This window comes from Oncorhynchus masou, chromosome 12 (assembly GCF_036934945.1).
Source record: "Oncorhynchus masou masou isolate Uvic2021 chromosome 12, UVic_Omas_1.1, whole genome shotgun sequence".
NCBI classification, from domain to species: Eukaryota; Metazoa; Chordata; class Actinopteri; order Salmoniformes; family Salmonidae; genus Oncorhynchus; species Oncorhynchus masou.
The window spans coordinates 86378076-86400913 of record NC_088223.1 but is presented as its reverse complement, the minus strand read 5'-3'; the positions used below and the strand labels follow the sequence as shown (position 1 = coordinate 86400913).

The window sequence follows — 22838 nt, the reverse complement described above, 5'->3', positions numbered from 1 at the left end:
TATTTAAAAATAGCTTTATTGGCCCACTACTCAGCTTTGTGCAGAATACCGTAGCTTCCCTCTGCTACAAGACAACATCCAGGAGACACATTCAACAACAACTAACACAGGACTGTAACCTACTCCTGTTTCCGTTCAGAAATGGTGCTGCAAAACGCACTATTCATGACTGTTCATTTAGTTTCTGTGATTCCTACACTATGCTAAGCATGTCCCGAGTGGCATAGCGGTCTAAGTCACTGCATCTCAGTGCTGGATACATCACGGGTTCGAATCCAAGCTGTATCACAACCCGCTGTGATTGGGAGTCCCATAGGACGGTGCACAATTGGCCGGTGTAGGCCATCATTGTAAATAATAATTTGTTCTTAATTGACTTGCCTTGTTAAATAAAGGTTACCTTTATAACAAATGAAATGTACTTTGTTTGGCTTCCTAAGAATAGAGTGACAGTGGGGCTGAGTTGACTCCCCGAAGAGTAAGTACAATGTTTGTCCTGATCTTCTTAGTGGATACTCAAGGCTGTATGCAGTATGTTGAGAATGGTTGGCAGTGAGAGCCATTCAATAGTTTTGTGGGAATGATTGTTTCCTTTTTCCTCTGCGCCTTATAACAACCTGATACCCACTGATCATCTGATTGCTGTACAGGAGCGACGGCTTTCATCCGTTCTGCTGAAAAATAGATCATGTTACATACTTGTCTGAGAGATGGTGCTGCCAGTCCCAAGGTCTCCGGGTCCCTCCCTCTGAGCACACAGAGCACAATCCACAGGAAAATGTTAGGAAGATTGTTCTGCTATTTCCAACCCTGTCTTCCCCTTGTAAATCTGTTTCAGGGAGAGCTTCTCTTCACAAGACAAAAATATTTAAAGCTCACTCATCATCCCATAAATTTGGCAACTTCGGTCTTTTAACAATCATATCCACTTCACGCACATAAATGTAACGTTGGATGTTTGTGATTGACTGGGGGTAAGATCAATCCCATTTACTTTTACCGTCTGGGTTAGCTCTAAGGGGCAAAGTACTGTACATATTTTGAACAAACCGAGATTTGGAACATGGAACGAAATAACATGTTCTTTGGAACTGATGGTGTTCCAAAGAACACTCCCCTCCCTCTCCCCCATTTCCTGATACGCTTTGGGGTGGCAGGTGGCCTAGTGGTTAGATTGTTGGGCCAGTAACCAAAAGATTGCTGGAAAAAATCCCCAAGCTGACAAGGTAAAAAAGAAATCTGTCATTCTGCCCCTGAACAAGGCAGTTAACCCACTATTCCCCGGGAGGCCGTCATTGTTCATAAGAATTTATTCTTCGCTGACTTGCCTAGTTAAATAAAGGTTGAAAAATAAAAAACACACCTTCCCTATCTCCCAATTAACTACAGTAATCCTGTTTATAAACCTCTCCTCCAACGTTCAACACCAACCAGGGGTTGGAACCAGTTCAGGGAACAGAACCAAAACTGGAAAATAACAAAAAAAATTGAGGAACAGAATCATAAATGGGAACAAAAGTGATCTATACTGTTCTGGAACAGAACCGTTATTTTAAAAGCCTGGGAACTGGTTAATTACATTATTTTAGCTTCTCTGCATTTTTTTTCAAGTCCCACAAAAAAATGATTACAAAGCGCCTACTGTATGCAAAGGCCCTCTCTTTCACCGTATTCCAGTGTCTGCCAGCCAGTTGAAAATCTTTACCAGTGTGTTTGCGTGTGTAAGATACCTGCCTCTCCCCTCCAAAGCATTGCCTACTATAGCCTACTGACATTACAAGCGTAATTCAGAAGTTAGGGAGAGAGATGTTTAATTATAAAATAATGGATTCACTTTTTCAATATAATTCTGTGGACCTAATTTAGATAATGCATGTCATAACAAGATGCCCAGTGCTTCAAGCCTCCTCCTCCTCTCTCGCTTTCTCATAACACCCCCAAAATGTCTGTCGAATCTTTCGCCCTACACTTCTCTGTCCAATGCATATACAGTTGAAGTCGGAAGTTTACATACACTTAGGTTGGAGTCATTAAAACTCATTTTTCAACCACTCCACAAATTTCTTGTTAACAAACTATAGTTTTGGGAAATCGGTTAGGACATCTACTTTGTGCATGACACAAGTAATTTTTCCAACAATTTTTTACAGACAGATTATTTCACTTATAATTCACTGTATCACAATTCCAGTGGGTCAGAAGTTCACATACACTAACTTGACTGTGCCTTTAAACAGCTTGGAAAATTCCAGAAAATGATGTAATGGCTTTAGAAGCTTCTGATAGGCTAATTGACATATTTTGAGTCAATTGGAGGTGTACCTGTGGATGTATTTTAAGACCTACCTTCAAATGCAGTGCCTCTTTGCTTGACATCATGGGAAAATCAAAAGAAATTAGCCAAAAAATCTATAGCCACAGTAAAATGATTCCTATATCGACATAACCTGAAAGGCCGCAAGGAAGAAGCCACTTCTCCAAAACCACCATTAAAAAAGCCTGACTATCGCTTGCAACTGCACATGGGGACAAAGATCGTACTTTTTGGAGAAATGCCCTCTGGTCTGGTGAAACAAAAATAGAACTGTTTGGCCATAATGACCATCGTTATGTTTGGAGGAAATAGGGGGAGGCTTGCAAGCTGAAGAACACCATCCCAAAAGTGAAACACGGGGGGGGGGAGGCATCATGTTGTGGGGGTGCTTTGCTGCAAGAGAGACTGGTGCACTTTACAAAATAGATGGCGGCATGAGGTAGGAAAATTATGTGGATATACTGAGGCAAAATCTCAAGACATCAGTCAGGAAGTTAAAGCTTGGTCGCAAATGGGTCTTCAAAATGGACAATGACTACAAGCATACTTCCAAAGTTGTGGCAAAATGGCTTAAGGACCACAAAGTCACGGTATTGGAGTGGCCATCATAAAGCCCTAACCTCAATCCTATAGAAAATTTGTGAGCAGAACTGAAAAGCATGTGCGAGCAAGGAGGCCTACAAACCTGACTCCGTTACACCACCTCTGTCAAGAGGAATTGGCCAAAATTCACCCAACTTATTGTGGGAAGCTTGTGGAAGTCTACCCGAAACGTTACCCAAGTTAAACTATTTCAAGGCAATGCTACCAAGTACTAATTGAGTGGATGTAAGCTTCTAACCCAGTGGGAATGTGATGAAAGAAATAAAAGCTGAAATAATTAATTATATTATTCTGACATTTCACATTCTTAAAATAAAGTGGTGATCCTATCTGACCTAAGACAGGGATTTTTTTTTTTTAAATGTGAGGAATTGTGAAAAACTGAGTTTAAATGTGTTTGGCTAAGGTGCATGTAAACTTCCGACTTTAACTGTAAACAACTATAGCTTACCAGCTCCATAGCAAGCTGCTCAATCTGCACTTATCTGTGAAGTAATTGAATGTCGAGCTAAATGTAAAACAAATGTTGACTTCTGAGGTTTAAAAAGGAACAGAGAGAAACAATAAACTGTTACTTTTTGTGGTTTCGAACCAGTTCAGAACTTTATTTTGCTGGGCGGAACAGTAGACCCATACCAACAAAAAAAAAGTTCTGTTCAGAACGAACCGATTGAAAATATAATTTGGTTCCAACCACTGACACCAACACATCTGACTGAACAGCAAACCCACTCTTGATTTAACGGCTCTGCATTATAAATATTTGAGAAAAATGCATCTTTTCACAACTTGAGAAGAAATCCAACCAACAGGTCATTCATTGTTATGTTTTTTTATTGGATGTAAGTACATTTTCAAAATTCCTATTCTTGTATCTAAAGACATTTCAGGTGAAGTGGTACTGTCTTTAATTCATAACGTTATACAGCTGTGGAGAAACATCAGCAGACACAATCCACACTTTTGTGCTTATCTTTTTTGCAAGTATTTTTTGGGGTAATTATTTCAGTTTTCACATGTTCACAATAACAGACTAAATTATCTTCAGTAATTCTTATACCAACATGCTCACAATGTTTCTGACCTTTTTGTAATCAAAACAACACCAAACAACACTCTGTTTCTATGTGCTGGTCTATCGTGGCTGCTTCATTCTATTCTGGTTTTCTTTATGGATCACAGATTCAGAAGGGCGTGTAATAAATACAACATTACAGGACTTGCATTCACTTAGAACAAGGGCTCTACCACTGTGTATAACTAGCTAGAAAACAGTATCAGACAGATCGCTCCAACTGAAATAGAAAATTGCATACTTTAATCTCCCTCTCTCTTGTAATATATGTTTTTGACGGTAAACAGATCCATCCTCATTTGCATTAATTTCATAATTGATACCTCAAACTGTGCAGGATAGAAGTTTTAAAAATGGCACGGTCTGAATATTCTATTTTTTTGTCTGTTTTGGGAATGAGAAGGGTCTATTTCTGATCATTAATTAATTATCAACTATATTCAAATACAATCCTCTCTGATTGATCTATGATTATGTTACCATATAGTGTGCATTAAGTGAGTATGTACAGGTTTATCTTTTCAAATACCTTCTTGTTATGTACAATATAATTCACCCAACATTGTGCAAAAATGCTCCAGTCTCCATTTGAAGGCCACCGTGTGTCTTGTCATTCCACTATGCTCTTTTCCAGAACTTGTAAACTAGAGTACTTAGTAAGACTAATCTTTTTGAACTGGGTGTTAGTTTAATCTTTATTTAACTAGGCAAGTCAGTTAAGAACAAATTCTTATTTTCAATAACGGCCTAGATACAGTGGGTTAACTGCCTTGTTCAGGGGCAGAACAACAGATTTTTCCTTGTCAGCTCTGGGATTTGAGCTTGCAACCTTTCAGTTACTAGTCCATCACTAACCACGAGGCTACCTGCCTCTAACCACTAGGCTACCTGCAGCCCAGTGAAGTGGTAAGTAAGTTGATGTAAGGTGGTGGTAAACAATATACAATCAACTCAAAGGAACATGATGTTTTTTAAAACACTGAACAAAAACTGCACTCAGGTCCTCACTGTCAGTTCAGTGACTCATGTACAGTATTCAGATTGACAAACACACAAAGGAAATTATCCCATATTTACATATCTGCAAAATGGGAGGCATTCACTTTTGCATCGCCATCGTATAACCATCTTTGTTGAATGTTTAACATGCTGAATAATCCTCTTTATAGGCTCTGCTGTTGTGGAAGTAACACAAAACCACCTTGCAGACTCTCCTGGAACAGGGCTACTCATGTGAGCCTACAAAGTGTGTTACGCTCACTGCATCATCAGTTACAGCATATTACAAACTGGGTGGTTTGAGGACTGAATTCTGATTGGCTGAAATTGATATGACAAAACATGTATTTTTACTGCTCTAATTACATTGGTAACCAGTTTAAAATAGCAATAAGGCTCCTCAGGGGTTTGTGATATAAGGCCAAAATACCACGGCTAAGTGCTGTATCCAGGCACTCCGCGTTGCATCGTTCACAAGAACAGCCCTTAGCCGTGGTATATTGGCCATATACCACACCCCTTCGGGCCGTATTGCTTAATTTGACTATGCACAGGCCAGTGTGAGACACCTCCCACTATGATTCTACAGGTATAATGAAAAGAACAACATTAACATCAGTCTGCTGTATCGTGCAGACTTTCATTCAGGTCTCACAGGGATGAGAATGTTACAGCTTGTTGATGGATGTCATTATTTACATATAAAATATAGTACATTTAGGGTTACTTAGAATATGATATTTACATATGAAAGGTTCTGAAGCTATCCTTTTAAACAAATGTAACTGACAACATAAAATACTTTGGAATGAAGTTAGTCCTTTGTAGCGTAGTTGATAAGACATGGTGCTTGTAACACCAGAGTAGTGGGTTTGATTCCCGGGACCACTCATATGTAAAATATATGCACACATGACTGTAAGTTGCTTTGGATAGAAGTGTCTGCTCAATGGCATATGGAATATATTGATAGAAAATTAATCTAAATGGGGAAAACCACATTGTGTACTGTATTAACTTCCAATCCTCTTTTTGGATAGAGATCTAAACCATACCACTGAATAGTAGTCAAAATGCATGGATGGATTGTTCATGTTATTTTTCAAGAAAACAAATATGTTTTGTATAGGAAGTCAACAACTATATTTTACATTTGTGCTGAGTTTTTCATTATAATGTATAATGTCCATGATAGTGATTCTGGAAAATACATACAATGGGCAGTGTAGGGGCAACTAAAAAGATCCTAACAAATAGAGACTGTTTTCCACCGAGACAAATAAATATAATATTGCATCAAATAAAGAAAAATTATGATTTCTGCTTTTGTCTTTTAACTATTTTGGTGTTATTTTCATCAACCATAACTTTCATGAGATCTGAATCAATTATCACTATTGATTAGAACTGGGTTGAAATAATATTTCAAATATTTGAATTACTTTCCCATAGATTTTAAGTAAGTATTCAGATATAATTTATTTGAAAAGACAAGTAGTTGACAATTTTAATGTATTTGAAAATTGTATTTGAAATAAGTATTTAAAAATCCTCTTAAAATTGTGCATTGTGCATTGAAGATTTGATTGTATCGAAGACTTATATCTTTCAGTGTTTGATGAGCAGATATATTGAATGGGTTTCATGATATTCATAACATCCCTGTTGTATATCCAAATCCTTTCACGTCATAACGCATTAAAAACAGACAAAGCCATTTCATAAGCAATAAGCTAAAACTGTGAAGTCACTATGAAAAGTACAACATTCAGTAGTAATGCCTAGTGGAAATTATTGAAAGCTCAACAATTGATCATGCTGTTTAATTAAATATAGATATTTTTCAGGCTGAAGAAACGAGAACATGGTCACCCGTTTGACCTTTGAATCCAGCGTTAGAGTGAAAGTATATCCAGAAGAGCGGTTCTGAGGAGAGTGACGAGGTGCCCAACAGCTCACCATCATCTAGCACAGGTTGTTGATGTTGCACATCATAGTTCTGTTGTTCAGTTAGCGTTGAACGTTTTAGCGACTAGCTCTATAGAACTGAAGTGTACTGCAGCAGCAGTTAAATAGACCATGCAGTCTGTATCTGTATCTCACGATAACAAAAGAAGATTTGCAAAGTTTGGCCATATTGTATCAGTTATACTGTATGTAATATTACACAAAATAATGACATTATTATGGAAATGATTAGAAAATGTCTGTGCTTTGTCATTTTTAATTCTCTATTGCGCATTATGAAAAAGAAATGCTCACATAACAAACGTGTGTTGTGACTAAATTGCAACATAATATTTAGATGTGGTATACAGTGAAAACAAGAGCAGCATGTCCTCATCAATGACCTACAAGCCTCATCAATTTCTGCAAGGATATCCCCAACCATGTCTATGGCCCTCATCAATGTACCCCAGCACCTAATCATCAATATCTATTGACCAGCATGCCAACAACTAAAACAGAAACCATCAAACTGTCATGGGATGTTGAGCAATGCTATCATTCTTTTCTGCACTCAAGTCACACACCAATTGTTAAAATAAGCCCCTGTGCGTGTGTGTGTGTTTGTGTGTGTGTGTCGGTCTGTGTCTGTGTGTGTGTGTGTGTGTGTGTGTATGCACGTGTTAACACCTACGATAACTGTTGTTAACCCCTTTGGGGAAAGCACCGTCACAGGACTACGCCTCTCTTTTCAGTCCTGTTTCTTGGTTTTTGACTTGTATCTCATTAAAACAAACTCCTCCTTCACGACCCCTTAAGGAACATCTTAATGTGTGTCCATTTCCATCTGAAAGCTGTTTTGATATATCTTTCGGTGTTTTTCAAATTCGCCAACTGACTATGGCTGTATCCATTTTGGGAGGTTAGCCATCAGTTTGATACTTGGGGGAGTTTAAAGAATAGTGGTGAAAAAATCCCATACTTCCTCTGGAGTCTCTTGCGTTCCTGAAAGTGTTGAAATCGAACCAGCTATTCATCCTACCTACTCTGGCAGCAGGTATTTTTAGAAAGAGCATTGTCGGGACAGCATGAATAATTTATCATTCTGATGCACATTTATCTTCAACCTCCGTGCCATCTGAATGCAGCTCCTGCACCAATAACATCATGGGGTCAAAACTCATCAATGTGTGTAACACAATCTCACGCACAGACCAATTGTGCTCTTTAGTGCTTTTAAAAGATTGTTGATAAAACTGTGCCATCAGATATATCCTTGGAGAGTAAAGCGTTTGAGGAAGAATGTCTTTTGTCCATTGTCATTATTTCATTGAGAACAGCCATCCAGAACCTAAAGCATAAGTTATACAGTAGACGCTCCGAGGCAGTGGTGAATACATACATACATACATACATACACACACACACACACACACACACACACACACACACACACACACACACACACACACACACACACACACACACACACACACACACACACACACACACACACACACACACACACACACATACTGTGCCTTCAGAAAGTATTCACGCCCCTTGACTTTTTCCAAATGTTGTTGTGTTACAGCCTGAATTTAAAATGGATTAAATGGACACAATACCCCATAATGTCAAAGTGGAATTATTATTATTACATATTAATTGAAAAGCTGAAATGTCTCGAGTCAATAAGTATTCAATCCCTTTGTTATGGCAAAGCCTAAATAAACTCAGGAGTAAACATTTTCTTAAAACATCACATAAAAATTGTTTGGACTGTGTGCAATAATAGTGTTTAACATGATTTTGGAATGACTATCTCAACGCTGTACCCCACACACAGAATTATCTGTAAGGTCCCTTAGTTGAGCATTGAATTTCAAACACAGATTCAACCACATACACCATGGAGGGTTTCCAATGCCTCATAAAGAAGGGCACCTATTGGTAAAAAAAGAGAGACATTGAATATCCCTTTGAGCATGGTGACGTTATTAATTACACTTTGGATGGTGTATCAATACACCCAGTCACTACAAAGATACAGGTGTCCTTCCTAACTCAGTTGCCGGAGAGGAAGGAAACTGCTCAGGGATTTCACTATGAGGCCAATGGTGACTTTAAAATAGTTAGAGTTTAATGGCTGTGAGAAAACTGAAGATGGATCAACAACATTGTAGTTACTCCACAAAAATAACCAATTGAAAAGAAGGAAGCCTTTACAGAATAAAAAATATTCTAAAACATGCATCATGTTTGCAATAAGGCACTAAAGTAAAACTGCAAAAAAATTGACAATTTTTTAAACTTTTTGTCTTGAATACAAAGCGTTATGCTTAGTGCAAATCCAACATAACACTGAGAACAATCACTGAGAACTACTCTTAAGAGTTTCAGGATAAAAAATAAACCGAATGGAGCTAAGCACAGGCAAAATCCTAGAGGAAAACCTGGTTCAGTCTGCTTCCAAAGGACACTGGGAGACAAATTCCCCTTTCAGCAGGACAATAACCTAAAACACAAGGCCAAATCTACACTGGCGTTGCTTACCAAGAAGACAGTGAATGTTCTTGAGTAGCCGAGTTACAGTTTTGACTTAAATCTGCTTTAAAATCTATGGCAAGACATGTCTAGCAATAATCAACAACCAACTTGAAAGATCTTGAAGAATTTTAAAAATAATAATGTGCAAATACTGCACAATCCAGGTGTGCAACACTCTTAGAGACTTACCCAGAAAGACCCACAGCTTTAATCACTGCCAAAGGTGATTCTAACATGTATTGACTCAGAGGTGTGTATACTTATTTAAATGAGATTATTTCTGTATTTTATTTTCAAAACATGTTTTCACTTTTTCATTATGGGGCATTGTGAGTAGATGGGTGGGAAATCAATTTATTCCATGTTGAATTCATGCTGTAACACAACATAATGTGGAATAAGTCAAGGGGTATGAATACTTTCTGAAGGCTCTGTACATATATTAAAACATACATACATACACACATACAATACCTACATACATACAATACATACAGTTAGCTAAACAGTCATGGTTTTATGCTTGTCTTTGTGACTCCTACAGCAGCTAGCCTGGCTCCGTCTTTGTGACTCCTACAGCAGCTAGCCTGGCTCCGTCTCAGAGACGGTACTTTCTCAGCAGCTCCGCCTGCCACATGTACTTCCTCTCCGGGAAGCGTTCAGGGATCTTGATCTTACGAAAGTCCTGGATGCACTTCTCCAGCTCCTCCTCAATGGTCATCTTCTCCTTAGCTGGCCTCTTCTTACAGGTGCTGGTGTCTCGGGAGCTAGTGGTGAGTGTGCGGAGGAGATCACTCTTTCTGCGCTGTTCTGACTGCTGCAGCATCTGCACTGGGCCCTTCTTCAGCGGCCGGTCCAGGGTCTGGACATGGGAGTGGGACTGCCGGTTGACTGGCCCACAGATGACGGTGCCCTGGGGTGAGCTGGCCTCTGACTGGCTCTCAGAGCTGGAGGTGGAGAGCTCGTTGAAGGAGGTGCCACTCTCGCCCTCTCCGTCACCCTTGTGGTTCTTGCAGCAGCAGTCACAGGGTGGGGAGGACCACCGAGAGGTGCCACCTGGAACACAGAGGGAAGAGACGGTGAGACAAGGTCTTGCAACAAAATACAACACAATAACAAGGTCAATTTGGCGCTGGCAATATGCTGCTGTCACTACATATGGCAAACCTGTGAGCATTACATTTCATCTAAATTGAGTCACCTAAAACATGGCTTGTCCTTGGACAAAGAAAGGGACTCTAAACAAATAAACACACACCAAAGAAGTGAAGTAATCTCTGACACAGAGGAAGAGGAATAATAGACAAAGAAAGGTCACAGAACAATGTCCCTTCCTGAATGACACGGTTGCTTTACATAAGAATCAAAGATCCAGACAGTAGTTGTTGAAGTTTTAGTCACAATAGGTGGGTCGGAAAGTCTATAGACTGTTTATCTTCCTCGGATGTGTTTGAAGCAGACAGCACACTCACCAGCCCCAGACTCAACCGTGCATTGGTAACTTCCTTTGACACTTGGCTATTGTTTGCATGCAACTTTGTGTGTGTGTGCTTCAATTGTTCCCCAAAAAATGTAACTCAAAGGAAGTGATGTTATGTAACAAATTGCTGGTTGTATAGTAGAGCAGTGTTCTCAACTGTAACGTTTAGGTAGCATATAAACCAAGCCTTATTTATGTTTCATGGTTACCTCTTAAATAATTCAATAAAGAGGGAGCTATTGCCTATGAATTTATTTCCAATTTAGCAAGAAGACATCGCCTCTTGAAACACATTTGCTTTGCACACATTTTCTTTTCATCAAGTTTCATCCAACAGTTTCATTTTATGTACAGCACAGCATTTAACATAAATAAAAAGTATCTACTGGCTACTGGCACTACTATATAATTTAGCTTTTATTAATCTAAGCATCAACAGTAGTTTAAGTTTGTTTACTTACTAGCATGACGAGAATCTATTTATACATCCCTACATGTATTAATTTTATACCCCAGTCTTTCCACAAGACACACCATGAATCATTCACAGTAGGCTATAAATCTATATAGTAATTACGGTCATATAAATACGATATTATTTGCAGTCAGATTTCAGGGAGTTCAGATGTCGTTTTCCAACTCTCACTGTCATCTAAGTATAACCAGTGCATAGCTGCACACAGTCGAGTGCTACCTCTGTGGAATAGGCCATGCCATCAAATCTTGTGACAGAAATGGAGCGAAACGCCCTCAGTCACAGCCACTCCGGCACACAACGACTCCATGGCTGCCTGCCCTAAGGGCCCTGGTCGAAAGTAGTTCACTACATAGGGAATAGGGTGCCATTTGGCATGCAACCTGTAATTACCACTGACAGCACAACACATCTTCCCCTACTCACTGGAGGACTGTGAATACTAGGCTGACATCTGACATGAGGGTTGGGTTCTTTCTATTGTGTTTATGTGCCAGGGAGGGAAGGCAACAGACATCTCTTGTGTTTATGTGCCAGGGAGGGAAGGCAACAGACATCTCTTGTGTTTATGTGCCAGGGAGGGAAGGCAACAGACATCTCTTGTGTTTATGTGCCAGGGAGGGAAGGCAACAGACATCTCTTGTGTTTATGTGCCAGGGAGGGAAGGCAACAGACATCTTTTGTGTTTATGTGCCAGGGAGGGAAGGCAACAGACATCTCTTGTGTTTATGTGCCAGAGAGGGAAGGCAACAGACTTCTCTTGTGTTTATGTGCCAGGGAGGGAAGGCAACAGACATCTTTTGTGTTTATGTGCCAGGGAGGGAAGGCAACAGACATATCTTGTGTTTATGTGCCAGGGAGGAAAGGCAACAGACATCTCTTGTCTTTATGTGCCAGAGAGGGAAGGCAAAAGACATCTCTTTTGTTTATGTGCCAGAGAGGGAAGGCAACAGACATCTCTTGTGTTTATGTGCCAGAGAGGGAAGGCAACAGACATCTCTTGTGTTTATGTGCCAGAGAGGGAAGGCAACAGACATCTCTTGTGTTTATGTGCCAGAGAGAGAAGGCAACCAACCTGGACCCAGGGGTAAACGTAAATCCAGGACACTCCAAGGAGGCATGAGGACTGCAGATGTGGCCAGGGCAATAAATTGCAATGTCCGTACTATGAGATGCCTAAGACAGCACTACAGGGAGACAGGACGGACAGCCGTCCTCGCAGTGGCAGACCACGTCTAACAACACCTGCACAGGATCGGTACATCCGAACATCACACCTACTGGACAGGTGCAGGATGGCAACAACAACTGCCCGAGTTACACCAGGAACGCACAATCCCTCCATCAGTGCTCAGACTGTCCGCAACAGGCTGAGAGAGGCTGAACTGAGGGCTTGTAGGCCTGTTGTAAGGCAGGTCCTTACCAGACATCACCGGCAACAATGTTGCCTATGGGCACAAACCCACCGTCGCTGGACCAGACAGGACTGGCAAAAAATGCTCTTCACTGAAGAGTCGCGGTTTTGTCTCACCAGGGGTGATGGTCGGATTTGCGTTTATCGTCAAAGGAATGAGCGTTACACCGAGGCCTGTACTCTGGAGCGGGACCAATTTGGAGGTGGAGGGTCCGTTATGGTCTGGGGCGGTGTATCACAGCATCATCGGACTGAGCTTGTTGTCATTACAGGTTATCTCAACGATGTGCGTTACAGGGAAGACATCCTCCTCCCTCATGTGGTACCCTTCCTGCAGGCTCATCCTGACATGACCCTCCAGTATGACAATACCACCAGCCATTCTGCTCATTCTATGCGTGATTTCCTGCAATACAGGTATGTCAGTGTTCTACCATGGCCAGCGAAGAGCCCGGATCTCAATCCCTTTGAGCACGTCTGGGACCTGTTGGATCGGAGGGTGAGGGCTAGGGCCATTCCCCCCAGAAATGTCCGGGAACTTGCAGGTGCCTTGGTGGAAGAGTGGGGTAACATCTCACAGCAAGAACTGGCAAATCAGTCCATGAGGAGGAGATGCACTGCAGTACTTAATGCAGCTGGTGGCCACACCAGATACTGACTGTTTCTTTTGATTTTGAACCTCCCTTTGTTCAGGGACATATTATTCAATTTCTGTTAGTCACATGTCTGTGGAACTTGTTCAGTTTATGTCTCAGTTGTTGAATCTTGTTATGTTAGGACCATGCCTCAGGACTACCTGACAGGATGACTCCTTGCTGTCCCCAGTCCACCTGGCCGTGCTGCTGCTCCAGTTTCAACTGTTCTGCCTTATTATTATTGGACCATGCTGGTCATTTATGAACATTTGAACATCTTGGCCATGTTCTGTTATAATCTCCACCCGGCACAGCCAGAAGAGGACTGGCCACCCCACATAGCCTGGTTCCTCTCTAGGTTTCTTCCTAGGTTTTGGCCTTTCTAGGGAGTTTTTCCTAGCCACCGTGCTTCTACACCTGCATTGCTTGCTGTTTGGGGTTTTAGGCTGGGTTTCTGTACAGCACTTTGAGATATCAGCTGATGTACGAAGGGCTATATAAATAAATTTGATTTGATGTTCATACAAATATTTACACATTTGTTGAAAATAAACACAGGTGACAGTAAAAGGACTGAGATGATGTTACAAATTACAATTCATATGGTATGTAAAAAATTGTAATTTGTACAATATGTTACGAATTGAAATTCATACAATATCTTACAAATTTGCAGAACGAATGATATGTTACAAATTCCAATTTGTTGTGGCTAACGTTAGCTAGGCTAGGGGTTAGGGGTTTAAGGTTAGGGTTAGGGGAAGGGTTAGCTAACATGCTACGTAACTGCAAAGTAGCTAAGAAGTAGTAAGGAGTTACAAAGTTGCTAATTAAGTCAAATGCTAAAGTTGTCTGTGATGAGATTGGAACAAGCCGAACCATCCTACTTTAGTTTTTGTCTTAAGTAACTTTCTGTCTTATGTAACCATACACAAACGTGTAAATGTAACATATCATTTAATGTCCTGGATTTACATTTACTATGTCTATGAGACTAATTGTGTCACTCAGTATGCATAGGGACTTTTGATCGATGAGCTGGTGCCTCAAAATTGGTGTTGAGAAAAATTGTCCCTGACTATACAGAACGGCTAAATCTGCCGCTAGTCAATTTTCATGGCCAAATAAAATTAACAGCTACACGAAAACAGTGTTGAAAAATTTTGCCTTTTAGACTTGGTCAGGGTTAGGTAGGTTACTTTCTAAGTGTAATCCGTTACAGTTACTAGTTCTCTGTCCAAAATTGTAATCAGCCAAGTAACTTTTGGAATACCCAAATAAATGATCAGATGAACATGTGCAGGTACAGATACTTGTGTGCAAAAGAGCAGAAAAGTAAATAAAATAAAAACAGTATGGGGATGAGGTAGGTAAATTGGGTGGGCTATTTACAGATGGACTATGTACAGCTGCAGCGATCGGTTAGCTGCTCAGATAGCTGATGTTTAAAGTTGGTGAGGGAGATAAAAGTCTCCAACTTCAGAGATTTTTGCAATTCATTCCAGTCGCAGGCAGCAGAGAACTGGAAGGAAAGGCATCCAAATGAGGTTTTGGCTTTAGGGATGATCAGTGAGATACACCTGCTGGAGCGTGTGCTACGGGTGGGTGTTGCCATCGTGACCAGTGAACTGAGATAAGGCGGAGCTTTACCTAGCATAGACTTGTAGATGACCTGGAGCCAGTGGGTCTGGCGACGAACATGTAGCGAGGGCCAGCCGACTAGAGCATACAGGTCGCAGTGGTGGGTGGTATAAGGTTCTTTAGTAACAAAACGGATGGCACTGTGATAAACTGCATCCAGTTTTCTGAGTAGAGTATTGGAAGCTATTTTGTAGATGACATCGCCGAAGTCGAAGATCGGTAGGATAGTCAGTTTTACGAGGGTAAGTTTTGCGGCATGAGTGAAGGAGTCTTTGTTGTGAAATAGAAAGCCGACTCTAGATTTGATTTTGGATTGGAGGTGTTTGATATGAGTCTGGAAGGAGAGTTTGCAGTCTAGCCAGACACCTAGGTACTTATATTAGTCCACATATTCTAGGTCGGAACCATCCAGGGTGGTGATGCTCGCCAGGCGTGCGGGTGCAGGTAGCGAACGGTAGAAAAGCATGCATTTGGTTTACTTGTTACTTATTTACTTGTGAAAAATGAATGCTACATGCTGCATTTGCTATAGGCCTATTGTTTACCTTTTTGTTGGTGACACTGATATCTTGATAATATGCAGCTGTATAAAGGGCAAATCCATTGATGAAACAATAACAAAATGGTTGCCCCTCCTCTGTTTAGGTAAAAAGCTGAGGGATCCACTCTCTGAATAGACCGACCTATGGATGCAAGGACTACTCATCCATGATATAACAAGTATTGTTTTAAACATATTATGAGGCTATAAAGTGTTTGTTTACATTTACAATGTTTACAAACATTGGGAGAAAGACAAGCTTATATTTTGGGTTCTCATGGAGTGTGACAGTTTAACCCACGAGGCATTTATGAGTTACATTCTGGATATATATAATTTATAAGTTCAAAAATGGATGTAGCAATTACAGATTGTCCCTTTAAGTCTATGAAAAGTGTGTGAGTTTGAGCAAGTGTCCATGAGGCCTATGGATTTTTTTATCAGCATCAATTAGATCGAGCAATAAAAGCCCCACTGTTATTCCATAGGCTTGGATCTGCACTATGCAGCTGTTGCGAGAGCACATTTTTCACTGGCTGTCCACTGGTTTCAAAAACAATGATTGATAGGCAGCTTAAACTTCTTGAATTCAACCATTATTGGGTTCAAATACACATTAAGAATTGTGAACAGCCATCCACAACAACCACAATCCGTACGGCTCAAATAGCAAACATCAATACGCTATGTAGACATCAATAATAAGTGATATGTAGACATCAATAATAAGTGATATCTGTATCACCGTAGACTACACCACTGCTGTCATCCTGACCTCCAAGCGTTTATTCAAGTTGGAAGATAGCAGTCGCACCATTGGAAAACATAGCTTGGACTGTAGCTTACAAAAAACTATTTGTGCTCTTTTCTCGCGATTGATGAGATACATTTGGTGTTTCATCATAGTGGTCTCTGACTTGTGGTCAGACTCACTCAGGTGGAACAAACTTAAACTTGCGCCTTTTTCAATGCTGATTTGAATGTCATTGAGAAAACAGAGAAGTGTCAAATATTTTTTTTTTTGCAGACATCCTTTCTGATTTTAAAAGTAATCCTCAAGGTAATCATCTAGTTTTTCAAAAGTACATTTTTTGGTAATTTAGCAGATTACAGTTACCATGTTTTTGTAATCCCTTACATGTAACGGATTACATGTATCCGTTACTCCCCAACCCTGGACTTGGTTGTGGGGACAGTAGTTAGGAACTGTACTGCTATTATTTTCTTACAATCTGTTAGGTAAATGACCTGGTGTTGACAGACACCTTGGATACCTTTTACAGTGTTTAAGACACATGGTATGGTCCTATATACTCTTCTCTCACATTCACATCTGGAAATATCACCTGTTTGTCTGCGATGATTGAAATTGTTAAAATTATGATAATGTCCTTTTAGTGTAAGAGCTGTTTGAAAATGCCGCCTAACATTTTTGCCTGTTTTGGTGGGATGGAATTTTGGCCTGACATCATCAGGCAGTAATTTTTTGCTATTTTTGTTTCTAGTTGACCTTTTTGAAAACAATCACAGTGACTTGCTAAGAAGCTATTTTTGTTTCTAGTTGACCATTTTGAAAGCAATCACAGTAAGGTACTTAATTGTTACACAGAAATGGTTTGATATTGAGATCAAATTGGCTGCATAGGACCTTTAACAATGGTTGTGAGTGACAACCTGAGATAGAAATGTTACAGACATGACAATGAACTCTACTTCTCTACACTAAAACGGTCAAGAGATTACATTGAAGATGTTTCCGCTCATCACAGGAGGTTAGTAGAAAACATATTAGTGACTCGGGCTCAGACAGCTCTATTCACATCATAAACCACTGGATCAGTGCAGATGAAGGGGAGGAGACAGGTTAAAAAGTTTTTGTTAAGCCTTGAGACAATTGAGACATGAATTGTGTATGTGTGCCATTCAGAGTGTGAATGGGCAAAACAAAATATTTAAGTGCCTTTGTATGGTACTGGTACAGTATGGTACTGTAGTAGGTGCCAGGCACAGCGGTTTGACGATGTCAAAACTGCAACACTGCTGGGTTTTTCACGTTCAATACTTTCCTGTGTGTATCAATAATGGTCCACCACCCAAAGGACATCTAGCCAACTTGACAAAACTGTGGGAAGCATTGGAGTCAACATGGGCCAGCATCCCCGTGGAACATTTTCTACACCTTGTAGAGTCCTTGCCCTGATAAACTGAGGCTGTTCAGAGGGCAACTTCATATTAGGAAAGTGTCCCTAATGTTTTGTACACTCAATGTATAAGCTAGTCAGCAACATATACTGTATGCCGTGGGGGATGGGAGGATGGGTTGTTACATGAGACGTGGGCCAGGGTCTCTCTCTCTGTGTCAATCCATACCTCCCATGTTGTAAGCCACGCCTGTGGCTGGCATCTCTCTTTCCCCTGGCACTGTCACCACACCATCACCTGCCCAGGCAGGGGTAGAACATGCTATGTTCAGATCCCTGCTTGGTCCAAAGCTGTGGGGCTGTGGGAATAGAGGCTGTGGGCTGTGGGAATAGAGGGAGTGGGGCTGTGGGAATAGAGGTTGTGGAGCTGTGGGACTGTGGGAAAAGAGGGTGTGGAGCTGCGGGAATATAGGGTGTGGAGCTGTGGGAATAGAGGGTGTGGAGCTGTGGGACTGTGGGAAAGAGGGTGTGGAGCTGCGGGAATAGAGGGTGTGGAGCTGTGGGAATAGAGGCCATGGAGATGTGGGACTGTGGGAATAGAGGGTGTGGAGCTGTGGGAATAGAGGCCATGGAGATGTGGGACTGTGGGAATAGAGGGTGTGGAGCTGTGGGAATAGAGGGTGTGGAGCTGTGGGAATAGAGGGTGTGGAGCTGTAGGGCTGTGGGAATAGAGGGTGTGGAGCTGTGGGAATAGAGGGTGTGGAGCTGTGGGAATAGAGGGTGTGGAGCTGTGGGGCTGTGGGAATAGAGGGTGTGGAGCTGTGGGAATAGAGGCCATGGAGCTGTGGGACTGTGGGAATAGAGGGTGTGGAGCTGTGGGAATAGAGGTGTGGAGCTGTGGGACTGTGGGAAAAGAGGGTGTGGAGCTGCGGGAATAGAGGGTGTGGAGCTGTGGGAATAGAGGGTGTGGAGCTGTGGGACTGTGGGAAAAGAGGGTGTGGAGCTGCGGGAATAGAGGGTGTGGAGCTGTGGGAATAGAGGGTGTGGAGCTGTGGGGCTGTGGGAATAGAGGGTGTGGAGCTATGGGAATAGAGGCCATGGAGATGTGGGACTGTGGGAATAGAGGGTGTGGAGCTGTGGGAATAGAGGGTGTGGAGCTGTGGGACTGTGGGAAAAGAGGGTGTGGAGCTGCGGGAATAGAGGGTGTGGAGCTGTGGGAATAGAGGGGGTGGAGCTGTGGGGCTGTGGGAATAGAGGGTGTGGAGCTGTGGGAATAGAGGCCATGGAGATGTGGGACTGTGGGAATAGAGGGTGTGGAGCTGTGGGAATAGAGGGTGTGGAGCTGTGGGACTGTGGGAAAAGAGGGTGTGGAGCTGAGGGAATAAAGGGTGTGGAGCTGTGAGAATAGAGGGTGTGGGGCTGTGGGAATAGAGGCCATGGGAGCTGTGGAGCTGTGGGAATAGAGGGTGTGGGGCTGTGGGAATAGAGGCCATGGAGCTGTGGGCTGTGGGAATAGAGGGTGTGGAGCTGTGGGAATAGAGGGTGGGGCTGTGGGAATACAGGGTGTGGAGCTGTGGAGCTGTGGGAATAGAGGGTGTGGGGCTGTGGGAATACAGGGTGTGGAGCTGTGGGACTGTGGGAATAGAGGGTGTGGAGCTGTGGGAATAGAGGGTGTAGAGCTGTGGGAATAGAGGGTGTGGAGCTGTGGGAATAGAGGGTGTGGAGCTGTGGGGCTGTGGGAATAGAGGGTGTGGAGCTGTGGGAATAGAGGCCATGGAGATGTGGGACTGTGGGAAAAGAGGGTGTGGAGCTGAGGGAATAAAGGGTGTGGAGCTGTGAGAATAGAGGGTGTGGGGCTGTGGGAATAGAGGCCATGGAGCTGTGGAGCTGTGGGAATAGAGGGTGTGGGGCTGTGGGAATAGAGGCCATGGAGCTGTGGGACTGTGGGAATAGAGGGTGTGGAGCTGTGGGAATAGAGGGTGTGGGGCTGTGGGAATACAGGGTGTGGAGCTGTGGGACTGTGGGAATAGAGGGTGTGGAGCTGTGGGAATAGAGGGTGTGGAGCTGTGGGACTGTGGGAAAAGAGGGTGTGGAGCTGCGGGAATAGAGGGTGTGGAGCTGTGGGAATAGAGGTGTGGAGCTGTGGGGCTGTGGGAATAGAGGGTGTGGAGCTGTGGGAATAGAGGCCATGGAGATGTGGGACTGTGGGAATAGAGGGTGTGGAGCTGTGGGAATAGAGGGTGTGGAGCTGTGGGAATAGAGGGTGTGGAGCTGTGGGAATAGAGGGTGTGGAGCTGTGGGAATAGAGGGTGTGGAGCTGTGGGGCTGTGGGAATAGAGGGTGTGGAGCTATGGGAATAGAGGCCATGGAGATGTGGGACTGTGGGAATAGAGGGTGTGGAGCTGTGGGAATAGAGGGTGTGGAGCTGTGGGACTGTGGGAAAAGAGGGTGTGGAGCTGCGGGAATAGAGGGTGTGGAGCTGTGGGAATAGAGGGTGTGGAGCTGTGGGGCTGTGGGAATAGAGGGTGTGGAGCTGTGGGAATAGAGGCCATGGAGATGTGGGACTGTGGGAATAGAGGGTGTGGAGCTGTGGGAATAGAGGGTGTGGAGCTGTGGGACTGTGGGAAAAGAGGGTGTGGAGCTGAGGGAATAAAGGGTGTGGAGCTGTGGGAATAGAGGTGTTTGGGGCTGTGGGAATAGAGGCCATGGAGCTGTGGAGCTGTGGGAATAGAGGGTGTGAGGCTGTGGGAATAGAGGCCATGGAGCTGGGACTGTGGGAATAGAGGGTGTGGAGCTGTGGGAATAGAGGGTGTGGGGCTGTGGGAATACAGGGTGTGGAGCTGTGGGACTGTGGGAATAGAGGGTGTGGAGCTGTGGGAATAGAGGGTGTGGAGCTGTGGGACTGTGGGAAAAGAGGGTGTGGAGCTGCGGGAATAGAGGGTGTGGAGCTGTGGGAATAGAGGGTGTGGAGCTGTGGGGCTGTGGGAATAGAGGGTGTGGAACTGTGGGAATAGAGGCCATGGAGATGTGGGACTGTGGGAATAGAGGGTGTGGAGCTGTGGGAATAGGAAATAGAGGGTGTGGAGCTGTGGGAATAGAGGGTGTGGAGCTGTGGGAATAGAGGGTGTGGAGCTGTGGGACTTTGGGAATAGAGGGTGTGGAGCTGTGGGAATAGAGGCCATGGAGCTGTGGGACTGTGGGAATAGAGGGTGTGGAGCTGTGGGGCTGTGGGAATAGAGGATGTGGTGGGAGCTGGTTCATGTGATCTCCTGTGCTCTCTCTGACTATAGGCAGTGGGAATAGAAGCTGTGGGGCTGTGGGAATAGAGGCTGTGTGGCTGTGGGAGTAGAGACTGTGGAGTTGTGGGGCTTTGGGAATAGAGGATGTGGGACTGTGGGGCTGTGGGAATAGAGGGTGTGGAGCTGTGGGAATAGAGGCTGTGGAGTTGGGGGGCTGTGGGAATAGAGACTGTGGAGTTGTGGGGCTTTGGGAATAGAGGCTGTGGAGTTGTGGGGCTTTGGGAATATTGGCTGTGGAGTTGTGGGGCTTTGGGAATAGAAGCTGTGGGGCTGTGGGAATAGATGCTGTGTGGCTGTGGGAGTAGAGACTGTGGAGTTGTGGGGCTTTGGGAATAGAGGATGTGGGACTGTGGGGCTGTGGGAATAGAGGATGTGGAATTGGGGGGGTGGGGAATAGAGGCTGTGGAGTTGTGGGGCTTTGGGAATAGAGGCTGTGGAGTTGTGGGGCTTTGGGAATAGAGGATGTGGAGTTGTGGGGCTGTGGGAATAGAGGATGTGGAGTTGTGGGGCTGTGGGAATAGAGGATGTGGAGTTGTGGGGCTGTGGGGCTTTGGGAATAGAGGATGTGGAGTTGTGGGGCTTTGGGGCTTTGGGAATAGAGGATGTGGAGTTGTGGGGCTTTGGGGCTTTGGGAATAGAGGATGTGGAGTTGTGGGGCTTTGGGAATAGAGGATGTGGAGTTGTGGGGCTTTGGGGCTTTGGGAATAGAGGATGTGGAGTTGTGGGGCTTTGGGGCTTTGGGAATAGAGGATGTGGAGTTGTGGGGCTTTGGGAATAGAGGATGTGGAGTTGTGGGGCTTTGGGGCTGTGGGAAAAGAGGATGTGGAGCTGTGGGACTGTGGGAAAAGAGGGTGTGGAGCTGCGGGAATAGAGGGTGTGGAGCTGTGGGAATAGAGGATGTGGAGCTGTGGGGCTGTGGGAATAGAGGGTGTGGAGCTGTGGGAATAGAGGCCATGGAGATGTGGGACTGTGGGAATAGAGGATGTGGAGCTGGGGAATAGAGGGTGTGGAGCTGTGGGACTGTGGGAAAAGAATAGCTGAGGAATGGGTGTGGAGCTGTGGGAATAGAGGGTGTGGGGCTGTGGGAATAGAGGCCATGGAGCTGTGGGACTGTGGGAATAGAGGGTGTGGAGCTGTGGGAATAGAGGGTGTGGAGCTGTGGGACTGTGGGAAAAGAGGGCGTGGAGCTTGGGAATAGAGGGTGTGGAGCTGTGGGAATAGGGGTGTGGGGCTGTGGGAATACAGGGTGTGGAGCTGTGGGACTGTGGGAATAGAGGGTGGGAGCTGTGGGAATAGAGGGTGTGGAGCTGTGGGACTGTGGGAAAAGAGGGTGTGGAGCTGCGGGAATAGAGGGTGTGGAGTGTGGGGCTGTGGGGCTGTGGGAATAGAGGGTGTGGAGCTGTGGGAATAGAGGCCATGGAGATGTGGGACTGTGGGAATAGAGGCTGGAGCTGTGGGAATAGAGGGTGTGGAGCTGTGGGAATAGAGTGTGGAGCTGTGGGAATAGAGGATGTGGAGCTGTGGGAATAGAGGGTGTGGAGCTGTGGGGCTGTGGGAATAGAGGGTGTGGAGCTGTGGGAATAGAGGCCATGGAGCTGTGGGACTGTGGGAATAGAGGATGTGGAGCTGTGGGGCTGTGGGAATAGAGGATGTGGTGGGAGCTGGTTCATGTGATCTCCTGTGCTCTCTCTGACTATAGGGTGGGAATAGAAGCTGTGGGGCTG

General features: G+C 43.8%; 1 protein-coding gene across 3 annotated transcripts in view; it reads right to left on the bottom strand.

The window, feature by feature from the left end:
* Positions 1–10015: 10015 nt before the first annotated feature.
* LOC135549241 (BTB/POZ domain-containing protein KCTD16-like) overlaps positions 10016–22838 on the bottom strand; it is a 129146-nt gene continuing 116323 nt past the window's right edge. Inside the window, exon 2 of one of the 3 annotated variants that reach the window (XM_064979263.1) lies at positions 10016–10544. In XM_064979263.1, coding sequence (XP_064835335.1) covers positions 10087–10544 — 458 coding nt within the window. In that variant the 3' untranslated portion in view covers positions 10016–10086. The remainder of the gene's footprint in view (positions 10545–22838) is intronic. The other 2 variants (XM_064979264.1, XM_064979265.1) reach the window with 2 other exon arrangements.